Source organism: Phocoena sinus, chromosome 7 (assembly GCF_008692025.1).
Source record: "Phocoena sinus isolate mPhoSin1 chromosome 7, mPhoSin1.pri, whole genome shotgun sequence".
NCBI classification, from domain to species: domain Eukaryota; kingdom Metazoa; phylum Chordata; class Mammalia; order Artiodactyla; family Phocoenidae; genus Phocoena; species Phocoena sinus.
In genome coordinates this window covers 100,798,034-100,810,482 of record NC_045769.1, presented here as the reverse complement: position 1 = coordinate 100,810,482, position 12,449 = coordinate 100,798,034, and the positions used below count along the sequence as shown (strand labels likewise).

Below are 12,449 nucleotides of genomic sequence, written 5' to 3'. Positions count from 1 at the left end.
CCAGGTCCTTGAATGTGTGGTATCTATATTTAAATATTGACATAAACAAAGAAGCTACAGAATTACTCAGCTGAGGTTCCTTGTAAATTATGACTTACCATAAAAATGCAAACAAAGTCAATTCCCATTACTAATGTTAAGACATATGCATTTTTCTTCTCTGTAATAAAATTAAAATTATGTACACCTATATGAATGTAATATGTATGTACGCTTACAAAGAAACTGATTGTCACAGAATGCAATATAACTTATTCTTATTTATATTTTTATAGATATTTCTTTGTAAAGTCTTAAAAGAAATTACCCACAGAGACAAGCATAAAGTCACCAGCAATAATATTAGTTGGAAGAACTAATGTTTTCACAAGTCACACACATATAAAAAGCTCATGATTTCCTAAATTCAACATTAGATTTTGATATTAGTACCAGATTTTTCCCACTAAATAGTTGCACTGAATTTTTGGAAAAGAAAAGCTATTTTTGTATGATAATATATATAATGTTAATGCTCATACATGCTTTGAGACATCAAGGAGATAGATAAAGAGAAAAGCACTCATTTCTTTATTTTACAAACAATGGTGCTTAAGGTTAGAGGGGTTGAAATATTAACCCAAAGTTAAATTTCATGTACAGATTCATTTATTTTATAAATAGAGATTAATTGTAAATTATCTATGCTTCTAAATGAAAACACTGTTGATGATACATTTTTTAAAACTTGGCTGGACAAAATATTCTCAATTTCATTTTGGAACAAAACACATACTATAGTATAGTATAGTTCACAAAGTCACAGCTTCACATTTGAAACATTTTGGGCTCATTATAATCCAAAATTTTCCTTTTCTAGTCAAGGTGATTAATATACTAGGCACTTAAACACATTAGCTAGTTTCACCATTATGACAAATCATACCCATTTTTTTCTTTTAAATTGTGGTATATACGTAAAACAACATTCAACATTTTAACCACTTTTCAAGTATATGGTTCAATGTCATTAATTACAGTCACAATGTTGCACAACTATCACCACAGAAACTATGAATGTGTGCCAGTCCCTATTAGTCACAGCTATTTATGACATAACTAGATTAAACCTTTTCTCTCTCTACTCTTCCATATAATTTTTCAGATCCAAGTTTCCTAAAAATTATGTTGGCATCTTCTCATTATTTGGATTATGAATTACTAAAATAGAGAAAAGCACATTTTGAGACAAAATAATGACACCGAATATGCTAGCAGTTCTGATTCTGCAGAAGCATCTAATCCCATAAATTAAATCAACCAGTTATTATTTTTATAGCCTGGACAAGACAATGATTGAGTTTTCTGGGTCAAACACTAATATTATCTTACAGTCAAACAAACTGGCACTGGATGAGCCATTTAAAGGGAGATTTATTGGTACTATATTTTCTTTATAACACAGCCCTCTGCACTAGTACAGGTCATAGATATATTGACTTTTGTACTGCTCTGCCTCAGTCACTAGGGACATAAGACAAGCACACAAATCTAAGAACCCACTGTGATTCAAATCACATTTTAGGTTAATAAAGGGAGGAGAGAGAGGATGAAGCAGCGCTGCTAGCTGCATTTAGCCAAGTCTAATTTTCTGGCACTGTCATTTTTCGTTAAGTTTTACAAAATGAGAAAAATAAAACATTGGTCCAGTATTTCCACATCTTTAAAGGACTGTTCTTGACTGCCACTATTAACCACAGTATAAGTTTCAAGAAAGATAAGCTTCAGGTAACCAAAAAGAGAAAGCGACCGGTACTTTAACCAAGACCTCTAAACTAAAATTAGAATCATTCTCTTTAGATAAATAGCTGTTCTTCTTTTGGAAGCCATTAGAATTGAGAACATGTGTTCCAGACTCTAAGAGAAAAAAAAAAAGAATGTGAAGATGACATATTGGGATATGTGATAAAAAGGAGAGGCTCGCTTCAGATTAAAACAATTTATGCATAAATAAGAGTGTGTGGATGAATTAGAGAGAGTTAAGGTACTTGAAACATGCATTTTTACTCTCAAAGGAAAGTCTAGGCTACTTGGTAAGAATCGTTGGTGACACTTCTTCAAACATGATGAATTTCCACTGAGAATATGCCATGGCAGTTTTGACACTTTAAAAATGGATCTGTGAAATGTAAATTAGAAAGTGTATATGAGTCTATAATTGTAAGTTGCGTGCCAGACAAAAATAAAAGTCATTCTTGGGAGGTCCTGGTGAAAGCTTTTTGAGTGAGGAGACATTTTAAACACTAAATAGGTATGACCTTAACCCCTTTTATGAATATAACTTTTCATCCGGGAAAACTGGACAGATGAAAATAGTCCCCATCCACTGCTTTATTTTAGTAAGCAAGGACCATTCCTGCTTAAATAACAATCAATGGATTATACACATTATGGGGGGCGGGGGAGAGAAACTGCCACTTGATCCACTCTACTAAATGTTCACAATGCTTTTATTTTGTTCGGGAATACATCACATGTGTACAATATTAATGCCATGAAAATATAAATGAGGCATAGCAGAAGAAAAGCCTACTGGGGGAAAATATGTAAATGCCTGTGATGTGGGTAGTTGAGAAAAGTAAGCCTCAAAAAAAAAAAAAAAGACATTTTGAGACTGTAAAAACAAATGAGGGAAAAAATAAAGGAGGAATAAGATGGTCTCCATTTCAGTTCCAATTCTTTATGCTCACAGTGGTCCAGAGCTGAGGGACTGGGCCAAGAGTGTGGGGTTTTGTCATACTGAGTTGGTTCTCTCCTAGCCATACCAAAAAGGAAACTTCAGACTTCTCCATCCCATCATTATGCTGTGTAGATGGCCCCTGAGGAATCTACCTGTGCAGGAAGATCCTCTCACATTGCTTACCTGTACAGCTGCCTCCCTCTGGGAGACGACTCGGTGCTCAGAAAGTAACTGCCCATGAAAGAAAACAACACAAACATCAGGCACCAATCAATTTTTGCCACACCGAGTTTTCACCTGAATTTTCAAACTGTCAAAGAACAGGCAAGAGCTCTTCTATTATTTAACGGCAGGACTTGATCCATTTGGGAAACGCATATTTGTTTCTTAAAATATTGTCACACTTTTCCATGATCTCTCTCACTCTCTCTGAGTGTGCGTGTGTGTGTGTGTGTGTGCATTTGTCTGTGCAACTGTCTGTGTAAGCATCTCTCTGCGTGAAGTATAGGGAGAATCTTAAAGAAAAGGTTGTTCTTTACATGGCCAGGCTACTTGGACTAGGACCATGGTAAGCAAAATATAAATCTAGCATAAAAGACTGCATTTGACAACAGTGACTTCCAACCTGACTAGAGAACCAAAAACACTCACATTTTTTGCGTCCTTTCATCGTACGCCAGGATCTTTATCACTTCCCAGTTTCCTGATGTCAGATGCCGCACAGTAATTTGCTCACTTTTACTCTGCAAAGAAATAGAATATATTGACTTTCTTCTTATTTAAACAGCATCTCTCTGGTCAGCACAAAAGTACTAACCGCCTGTGTTACTTTTAATTCTTTAGTTCTCAGCTAATGTTGAGTTTCTCACTTTCAATCTTAAGAATATATCCACATGTGCATAAACACAGATGCAGGTAAGATGGTGCCTTTATTCCTCTGCTGTAGGAAAACCATTCAGAAAACATCTCCAGGTGAGGATTACGTGTGCATCATCATGTTGACATAGGAAGTCATCTGGGCATTTGGTACAGACACAGGACCTTGTTAACTCTCATCTAAATGATCGACAGCTATGCAGTTTGGAAAGCTTTAAATAAAATATTTCAAACAAATTTCATTCCAAATAGATTCTGTTACGTTATTTTAACCTTTACAGATGTGCATTGTTATATGATTTGCTATTTTCACACAATAATTTGTTTCTGAGATCATTAAATATCATCACTATTGATGAGATCATCAATAATTTATTTCTGAGATCACACTGACCCTTGTAGCCATTGTTTATTTTCACTGCTATATGGTTTTTTTTGTTGTTGTTGTTGTTGTTTTTTGCGGTACGCGGGCCTCTCACTGTTGTGGCCTCTTCCGTTGCGGAGCACAGGCTGCGGACGCGCAGGCTCAGCGGCCATGGCTCACGGGCCCAGCCGCTCCACGGCATGTAGGATCTTCCTGGACCGGGGAATGAACCCGTGTCCCCTGCATCGGCAGGTGGACTCTCAACCACTGCGCCACCAGGGAAGCCCGATATATGGTATTTTATTGTATGTATGAATACAGTAAAATTTATTTATTTTTTGACATTTGAGTTTTTCCAAATTTTCGCTCTTAAAAACAAGTTGTCTATAAACAGTTTTATTAATGTCTCCCGGTGCATGTGACAGGATTTTCTTGAGATGAACACTGATAAATGGGACTGCTTGCTCAAAAGGTAAATGTCTCCTACCTAACTCAATAGTGACATTATTTTCCAAAGTTGTGCCGATTTAGAATCTACTAACAATGTGAGTTTCTATTGCTCTACATTTTATCCACTTCCTCACCAACAGTTAATTTCATCAGACTATTTAATTTTTTGTCAAACTAATGAGTGTGAAATTGTATCTCATCCAATTCCTTTATTTTTAAGAAAATATTCAAATCTACAGAAAGGTTAATGGATAGTACATGAATACCCATAAAACCGTTACCTAGATTCACCAAACATTAACATTTTGAATATTTGCTCTCCCCCTTCCTTCATATGCTAAATCATATGAAAGGAAGTTGAAAGCATCAGACTATTTCAGCTCTAAATATTTCAGTATACATCTCTCAAAATTAACAGTATTTTCTCATATAAGCAAATTGCATACCTATGAATAACAATATTAATATCATCTAAATATACAGTATGTATTCTAATTTCCACACTGCCCTAAGTAACCCAAATATCTCCATATCTATATATCTATATCTATCTTTCTATCTATCTACATATCTACCTATCTACCTAATTGCAGTGGGTTGTCACCTCTTTAGTCTCTTTTAAAGTAAAAGTTATCCTATCTTTTCTTGAGTTCTACAACATTGACCATCTTGGGGGCAGGCATTGCTGCGGCATGTGGCATGCGGAACTTCCCTGACTAGGGATTGAACCCGTGCCCCCTTCATTGGAAGGGTGGAGTCTTAACCACTGCACTGCCAGGGAAGTCCACACTGACCATTTTTAAGACTCTTGGTCCAGTGGTCTGATATGTAGAGTATTTTTGATTTATCTGATTTTAAAAAATGATATAATTTAGGCTAATATTTTTGGCAAGAATATTATATAGGTGATATTGGATATCTCTTATGCTTCATATTAGGAAACACACCATTACACTTCTTCCCATCCTTAACAAGGCTGTTTACAAGGTAACTGATATATGTTCATTGTAAAGTACATTTTTCCCTGTAGTTAAAAGTGGGATGATGCTTGCACATTACATGAATAGCTTTTCCTCCATGAACTTTCCACTCAGTAGTTTTGGTATCCATTCATGACCTTTCCCTGAACAAATTATCATTTGGAAGTGATTTTCTAACTCTAACACCCATTCTATATTTATTAGGTGGTATTCTTCCGTAAAAAGAACTTTCCCTACTTTTTCCCCTCACGTGTGTTCACTCTCTTTATCTCCCTCTTCCTCATACTATTATAAACATTTTTAATCTGATGTGTTACATTCCATTACTGTTATTTTGTTGTTGTTGTTATCATTCTTCATGATGCTGAAATTGACAAACTTTGGTTAGTGGGACCCCTTCAAGCTAACCCCTCTATTCTTTGGAAATGATTATGTTAGTTTTAGAGTACTTCCTTGTTTTCTGCACAGTAAGATGTTCTAAGATCGCTTCTTATCTCCCATATCCATAATCAATAATTTCTCCAAGGAATATTTTCTACTGGATTATGATATTTAGATATCAAGATCTGGGCTTAAGTGTGCTCATTACTACTCTAATGTTATTAGTTCTGGACCTTTTCAGAGGAGATAGATAGGCAGCCAGACAGATGTCCGTATGTTCTGTGTGTGTAGGTGTATGTGTGCGTTCTTAGTCACACCTCAATTAAAATTCATATCAGTTTGGTTTACATTTTAGGTGTATTATCTTCTCTTAGTATTTCAATTTAAGCTTTGATGTCCTCATTCTTTTTATTTTAAAATATGTACATGGTCAAAAATAAAGTATAAATATGTGGATATATACATTGACAGAAGTCTTGATCTCACCCCATTCTCATCACATAGAAAAAACTTTTCTTCATTTGGTTCTTATTTATGCTTCTTTTCTGGGGGTAGATTTTTATAATTAAAAAATTAATATTTTATTACTATAAATGTAAATGCTAATCTAATTACATATATATGTACAAATTAGAGAGATTGTGGGATGTGCTCTATATCAATTGTTATATACCATCTTCTTTTTAATTCTTAAATAGTTCTGCCTGTGTGGGTGTACCATCCTTCATTCAACTAGCCTCCAATAATGCAAATAATCTATAGTGATTATTATCTCAAATAATGCTTTATTGATTAACCCTGTGTATATGTTTGTTTGTTTAGTGTGTAGGGAATTATCTTCAGGATATTTTCCTCCATAGGGAAAGTACCATTCTGCACATCTACCAGTAATGTATAAGGTGCCTGTTTTCCAATGGACATATAATGACCTACAGAAATGATCCCTGAAAGTACAGTCTTCCCATGAACATGTTACAGAACACGCTGTTCATTGTTTGAATGTTTGCTAATCTGACAAGTGAGAAATGTTGCTGTGGTAGACGCTATGATACACCAACCAGAACTCCCTTCTAGAAGGAAGGACCTACCTCTCCAGTGGCTAGAAGTCCTGCTGGAAGAAGGCCCTCAGCTGTCAGTCTGGAGACGGCCTGAACTGAAGAAAATGGCCTCACCCAAGATCATACCTCTTTTCAACAGCCCTTGAAAGGACAACCTGATCAATATTGGGATATAGAAGCCCGGCCCTCTTGCTCTAACTTGGGACTTCTCTGAAGGGCTCTCCCAGTGCAGAACTCTCTGTGGGGTTAGCTGAAACCTTCATTCAGATGGCTCTGCCACTCAAATTCTTCTGCCCAATGTTGCTTTCTTTTCCTCCTTTCCAGAGTTATTGATCTCTGTAATAACTGGCCTGCAGGCTAATCTTTCTTTCACAGTTGGCTTCCTGTGACACTCAACTTGTGACATGTATATTAGTGTATTTTCATCTTGCATTTTGCTTGGAAGAAAAGTTGAGCATCTATATTTATCTATATATGTACAAATGCTTATATATATACATATAATGTATAATATATAATAATCCATTTGCATAATTGTTTTATCTAACTCTCTGCTAATGTTTGTCTCTGTTATCTATTCGATCAGATTTCTTTGTATTCTGGTCTTATTTATTTTTTAAGAGCTCTTTGTGTCTTTATATCCATTTATGTGAGGTATATGCTGCAAATATATTCTCCTGGTTTGTCATTTGTGTTGACATTGGTTATGATGGCATTTTTCCCCAATTTTTTTTCTGTTCTTTATAAAATCAAGTTTACCAACATATTCTTATATTACTTCTAAGTGATGATGCATAGTTTAAAGCTTTCTTCAAACTAAGGTTACAAAGAATTTACTGATGTTTTGTCCTATTACAGGTTAAGATTTAATTTTTAAAGTTAGAGCTTTGTCATTTTAGAGTTAGGGGTGGTAGTCTGGAACTACTTTTATCTTTTTCCTAAGGGATATTGAGTTTTCCTAAAATGATTTTATAAAAACTTAATTTTTTCAGTGGTTTGAAATGCCACCTTTATTATATATTAAATTTCCATATGTACCTGAGTCTATTTTTGTACTGTCTATACTATACATTTATCTCTGTTAAGTCATGTCCCAATACCACACATTTTAGTTATAGATTTTTTTTTAACATCCATATTATTTAGGACTCACACCCACTCATTGTTCTTATTTTTAGGATTTCCCTAGATAATACTACATTTTTATTTTCCCAAAGAAGCTTAAAAATAAGCATATCTAGTTCAAGCAAAATAAAAACTTACTGGAATATCTTATTGGGGAGACTATTAATTTTATAATTAATACTGATCTTATGATCTTCAGTTATATTTTTAGAGAACATAGATATTTTTCCATTTGTTCAAGTCTACTTTATGTCTTTCCAGAATGTTTCAATGTTGTCCTCATATGGGTTTTGTACATTTCATATAATTCATTTTCATATTTATTACTAAGTATTTTATATTTTGCTGCTATTGTCTAAAGGCCTCTCTCTTCATTATACCTTCTAATTGATTATTGTTTGCAAATATGAAAGCTATTGATTTCTGTATGCTAAATATCTATCCTGCTGTCTCACTAAATGCTTTTTCCAAATCTTACAGCTGGTTGTTTATTCTTGTCTCATTAACTAATACCTCCAAAATCATTTTACATAATAGTGGAGATAGTGTGCATCCTCCCTTGCTCCTGACCTTGATGGGAATGACACGAGATTAGCTTTTGGGCTGAGGTATACATGTTTTATCACTTTAAGAAATTATCCCCAATTCCTATATATATATATATATACATATATATATATATGTATATGTATATGTATATGTGTATGTATATTAACCAGAAATTGGTATTAAATTTTGTAAAAGGCAACTACAAGGAAAACCTATTCTATAGACAATTTAAATTTTATTGGCATTGCCTTTGAAAGTCTAATAAGATTCTTTTATGAAATCATGTGGGCCTGGTTCTCACTTGTGGTGTAGTTCTTTGATAACATTCTGCTTCTTCTACGTCATTAATCAGTTAAGCTCTGCGTCTCTCCTGGGGACAGTTCGAAGTGTATTTCTTCATGAAATTTTTCATTTCATCTAAATTTTCAAACGAATTGACATAGAGTTCTGCAAAATAGTCTCTTACGATTTATTCAAATGACCCTTTATTTCCCATTAGCCATTTCTAATTTTATACCAGTTTGCTTTCTCCCTCTTTTTCTTTGATTGGATGAGAATGTGTCTTGTCTCGTGTGTGTGTGTGTGTGTGTATGTGTGTGTGCACACGTTTTCAAAGGGTAAACATTATTTTTTCACTTATTAGTTCTACCTTTTTCTATTTATAAACTACTTCATTTCTGCTTCAAATTTAATCATTCCCACTTTTCTAATTTTTGCTGCATTTTGCTGATAATTTTCTATTTAAGTTGGAAATTCAACTTATTTCATTCTTCCATTTTCATTTTTATGTTTGCTAAGTTATGATTTTTATTCTGACAATTTATTCTGATATAAAGTGCTGCCATACTTTTTCTTATTATTATTTTATAAATTTTGGAATTTTGACTTGAATTCTCCAGTAAATTGTTTAATTAGATTTACTTTAAAAATTACTTAGTTGGAAAACCTGTTAAAATATATTATTGATTTCTAGGCATATTACTTTGTGATTATAGCATGCTTTTATTTAATTTCTAATTTGTAGAACTTACTGAGCTTTTTAGATGGATGACCTGATGAAAGTTCAACTTTTGACAAAGTTCCACATACATTTGAAACAGATATATAATATCTCTTGTTTAGATGTGTTCAAACATAAATACACACATTATATATGCTATATCGATAACCTTACTTAATTTTTTGTCCACTTGAATCAGTTTGAACTGAGAATGAATGGTACAATAAGGTTTCCACATATTAAGTAGTTTCTGGCATTTCTGTTTTATAAAGGTAGCCATCTATCTGGGGCATAGATATAGACAATTGACTATTATATCTTCCTTGTGATTTGTGGCCTTGAACATTATAAAGCATCTTCTTTTGGTGGTCTTAATGCTTTGGAACATGAAAGCAGCTCTTCTTATTTGTTATCAGGATTTTAGCCTTTCTGAATCATTTTGTTTAAGATGTATATTTTGCATAAAATATTGAACTGGATTCTGTTTCATGAGCCAATTTAAAAAATATTTTTAAAATTTTAGGACATAAGTTAGGCCAATTTACATTTATTGGTATGACTGATACCCTTCTAAAAACTCTATCATATTTTATACGTTTATTTTGAATATTATGTTTAATGAGTTTTTTGTAGGCGGTCTTTTTGTAGTCTGTTTAGTGTTTTGAAATCCAGTGTTAGGTTTTATTTTAACTTTACATGTCATCTTTATATTAATACCTTTAATAATATTTTTCCACCACCACCCCCCTTCAAAGATACTCTGTGTTTCTAGAACATTTTTTTGTTGTTCTGGTTTGTCATTGGATTATGGGTTTAAATGTTACCTCTCTTCCAATGTTTTGCTTATCTTCTATAAAAATGCCAATTAAGGGGCTTCCCTGGTGGCGCAGTGGTTGAGAGTCTGCCTGCCGATGCAGGGGACACGGGTTTGTGCCCCCGTCCGGGAAGATCTCACATGCTGTGGAGCGGCTAGGCCCGTGAGCCATGGCCACTGAGCCTGCGTGTCTGGAGCCTGTGCTCTGCAACGGGAGAGGCCACAACAGTGAGAGGCCTGCATACCACACACACACAAAAAAATGTCAATTAAATATCAGGTGGATCTTATTTCCTTGTCTTACCTAACTGAAATCAGACCCCTTCTACTTTATTTCTTTCTATTGGCTGTTTTTATGGGTCTTCTTGCTATCCATTAGTATATTTTCAGAAATATCTATTTACCAGTGGTCATCTTTCAATTAATTATTTCTGTTATTATTTTGTATTATCTTTTCCATTTCCTTCCTGAAATCTGTCACTTTTTGGTTTACAACTTTATTTCTACTTTATGAGGCCTTTCCTAGGTTTTGAATTTCTCACTTGATAATTTTATGTCTACAAATGCTTATTTAATGATAATAATTCATTCTTTTTGATAATAATAGTCATTCTTTTTGGAGTATTGTTTTATAGAATTCTTCTGCCTCATCATTGTTTTTCTTCAGGAAAAGTGGCTTTATGTATTGGAAAAACTTTATTCTACTTTCTGTTTTCCTTATATAGTAATTTTGTAAATCTATTGCCAACCATATTTTGCTCGTTATAAGTATCTTGGATTTTCCAGGATATAGATGCTTAAGAATGGTGAAGGATTAGGTGACTCCCTTGAATTCTAAAGGAGCAGTGTTTCTAAGGAGTGCTATTAACAGTTCCCTAAGAACTAGTATCCCTAGAAGCACCCTAATGAGACACCATTAGGAGTGGATAATATTTTTTTTCTGTAGAGTTCTTAATTTCTACCACTAGTTTTCACCTTTTCTTTTACCGACAATATTCTAAGAGATGCCTCTATCAAGTTGTTTTTCTTGTTTTACTTTCTTGGGTGGTAATTTTTAAAAACTGTCATCTTTGGTTTTGTGCATATTCAAGTTACTTCATTCTGATTCATTTTCTCAATGCTTATTTTTAAAAGAAATGTACTAATTTTCCACTATAGAGTATGTTATATTATCTAAGCTTTTGATTAATGCCTTTGTCAGCTTAAAGAAGTTCTTTATTTTTAAATTTCTAAGGCTTTTGAATACTTGGTAGAACCCACCTTTAAAAAACTTCCTGTGCCTGATTTGAATACATTTTAAGACACTGATTCCATTACCTCAATATTATGGGACAATTCAGGTTGTCTGTTTCTTAAATCAGACCTGGTATTTCTTTTTTCTAGAATTTATCTATTTTACTCAAGCTTTCAAATTTGTTGACATCGGCTATACATAGCATTTAAAAAAATATTTTAAAATTTGCAGTTATGCCTTCTTTCTATTATTTATACTTTGGGGGCTTGTCCTCCTTTTAAATTAAGTTTGTTATACATTCTAGTGTGAATTATTTTTTTTCAAAGAACCAACTGTTTATTTGGCTAAACCCCTTTATTTTATCTTTACTTTCTATTTCATTAAATTCTACTACTGAGTTTCTCATGTCCTTCTTCTACATTTGAATACATATGTATACATATAGTATAATTATATTATAAAATAACAAATAATAGATATATGTAATTTAACCCATGAAAAATGTAAAAATTATATTTTATTTTCAAACATATCGCTTTTTAAAAGTTATAATTGTTGTTATTCACTTCTAATTCAATTACATTGTTTTCTGAGAGTGTAATCTATCAGCTAAATAATATTTCAGATGCATTTTTGGTATAAATATATCTAGAATCTAGGATTTTTGATGTGGGAGAGTTTTATTAAATATCTACTTTCTTATACTACTGGAAGCAGAAACTAAAAGGTCATTCCATAATGTATATGTAGTATTAGAATCTTCCTTCAAAAAAACAATAAGTGACTTATTGGTACACATCTGTATTTCAGCATCTTTCTAAACCATCTATTCCTTATTCTTAAAAGGAGCTCTCTAGACTTCTAGCTGCTCAAGGTCAACAACAAGCATGTGACTTCTT

At 33.3% G+C, this 12,449-nt stretch overlaps 1 protein-coding gene across 9 annotated transcripts in view; it reads right to left on the bottom strand.

Annotated features, from left to right (window-relative positions):
- The window catches only part of DPP10 (dipeptidyl peptidase like 10), a 1,311,492-nt gene that overhangs the window by 63,289 nt on the left and 1,235,754 nt on the right, over positions 1–12,449 (bottom strand). For all 9 annotated transcript variants that reach the window (XM_032638357.1, XM_032638358.1, XM_032638361.1 and 6 more), the window contains 2 exons: positions 3,371–3,462; positions 2,903–2,950 (listed from right to left, as the gene is read on the bottom strand). In XM_032638357.1, the coding sequence (XP_032494248.1) occupies positions 2,903–2,950; positions 3,371–3,462 (140 nt within the window). The remainder of the gene's footprint in view (positions 1–2,902; positions 2,951–3,370; positions 3,463–12,449) is intronic.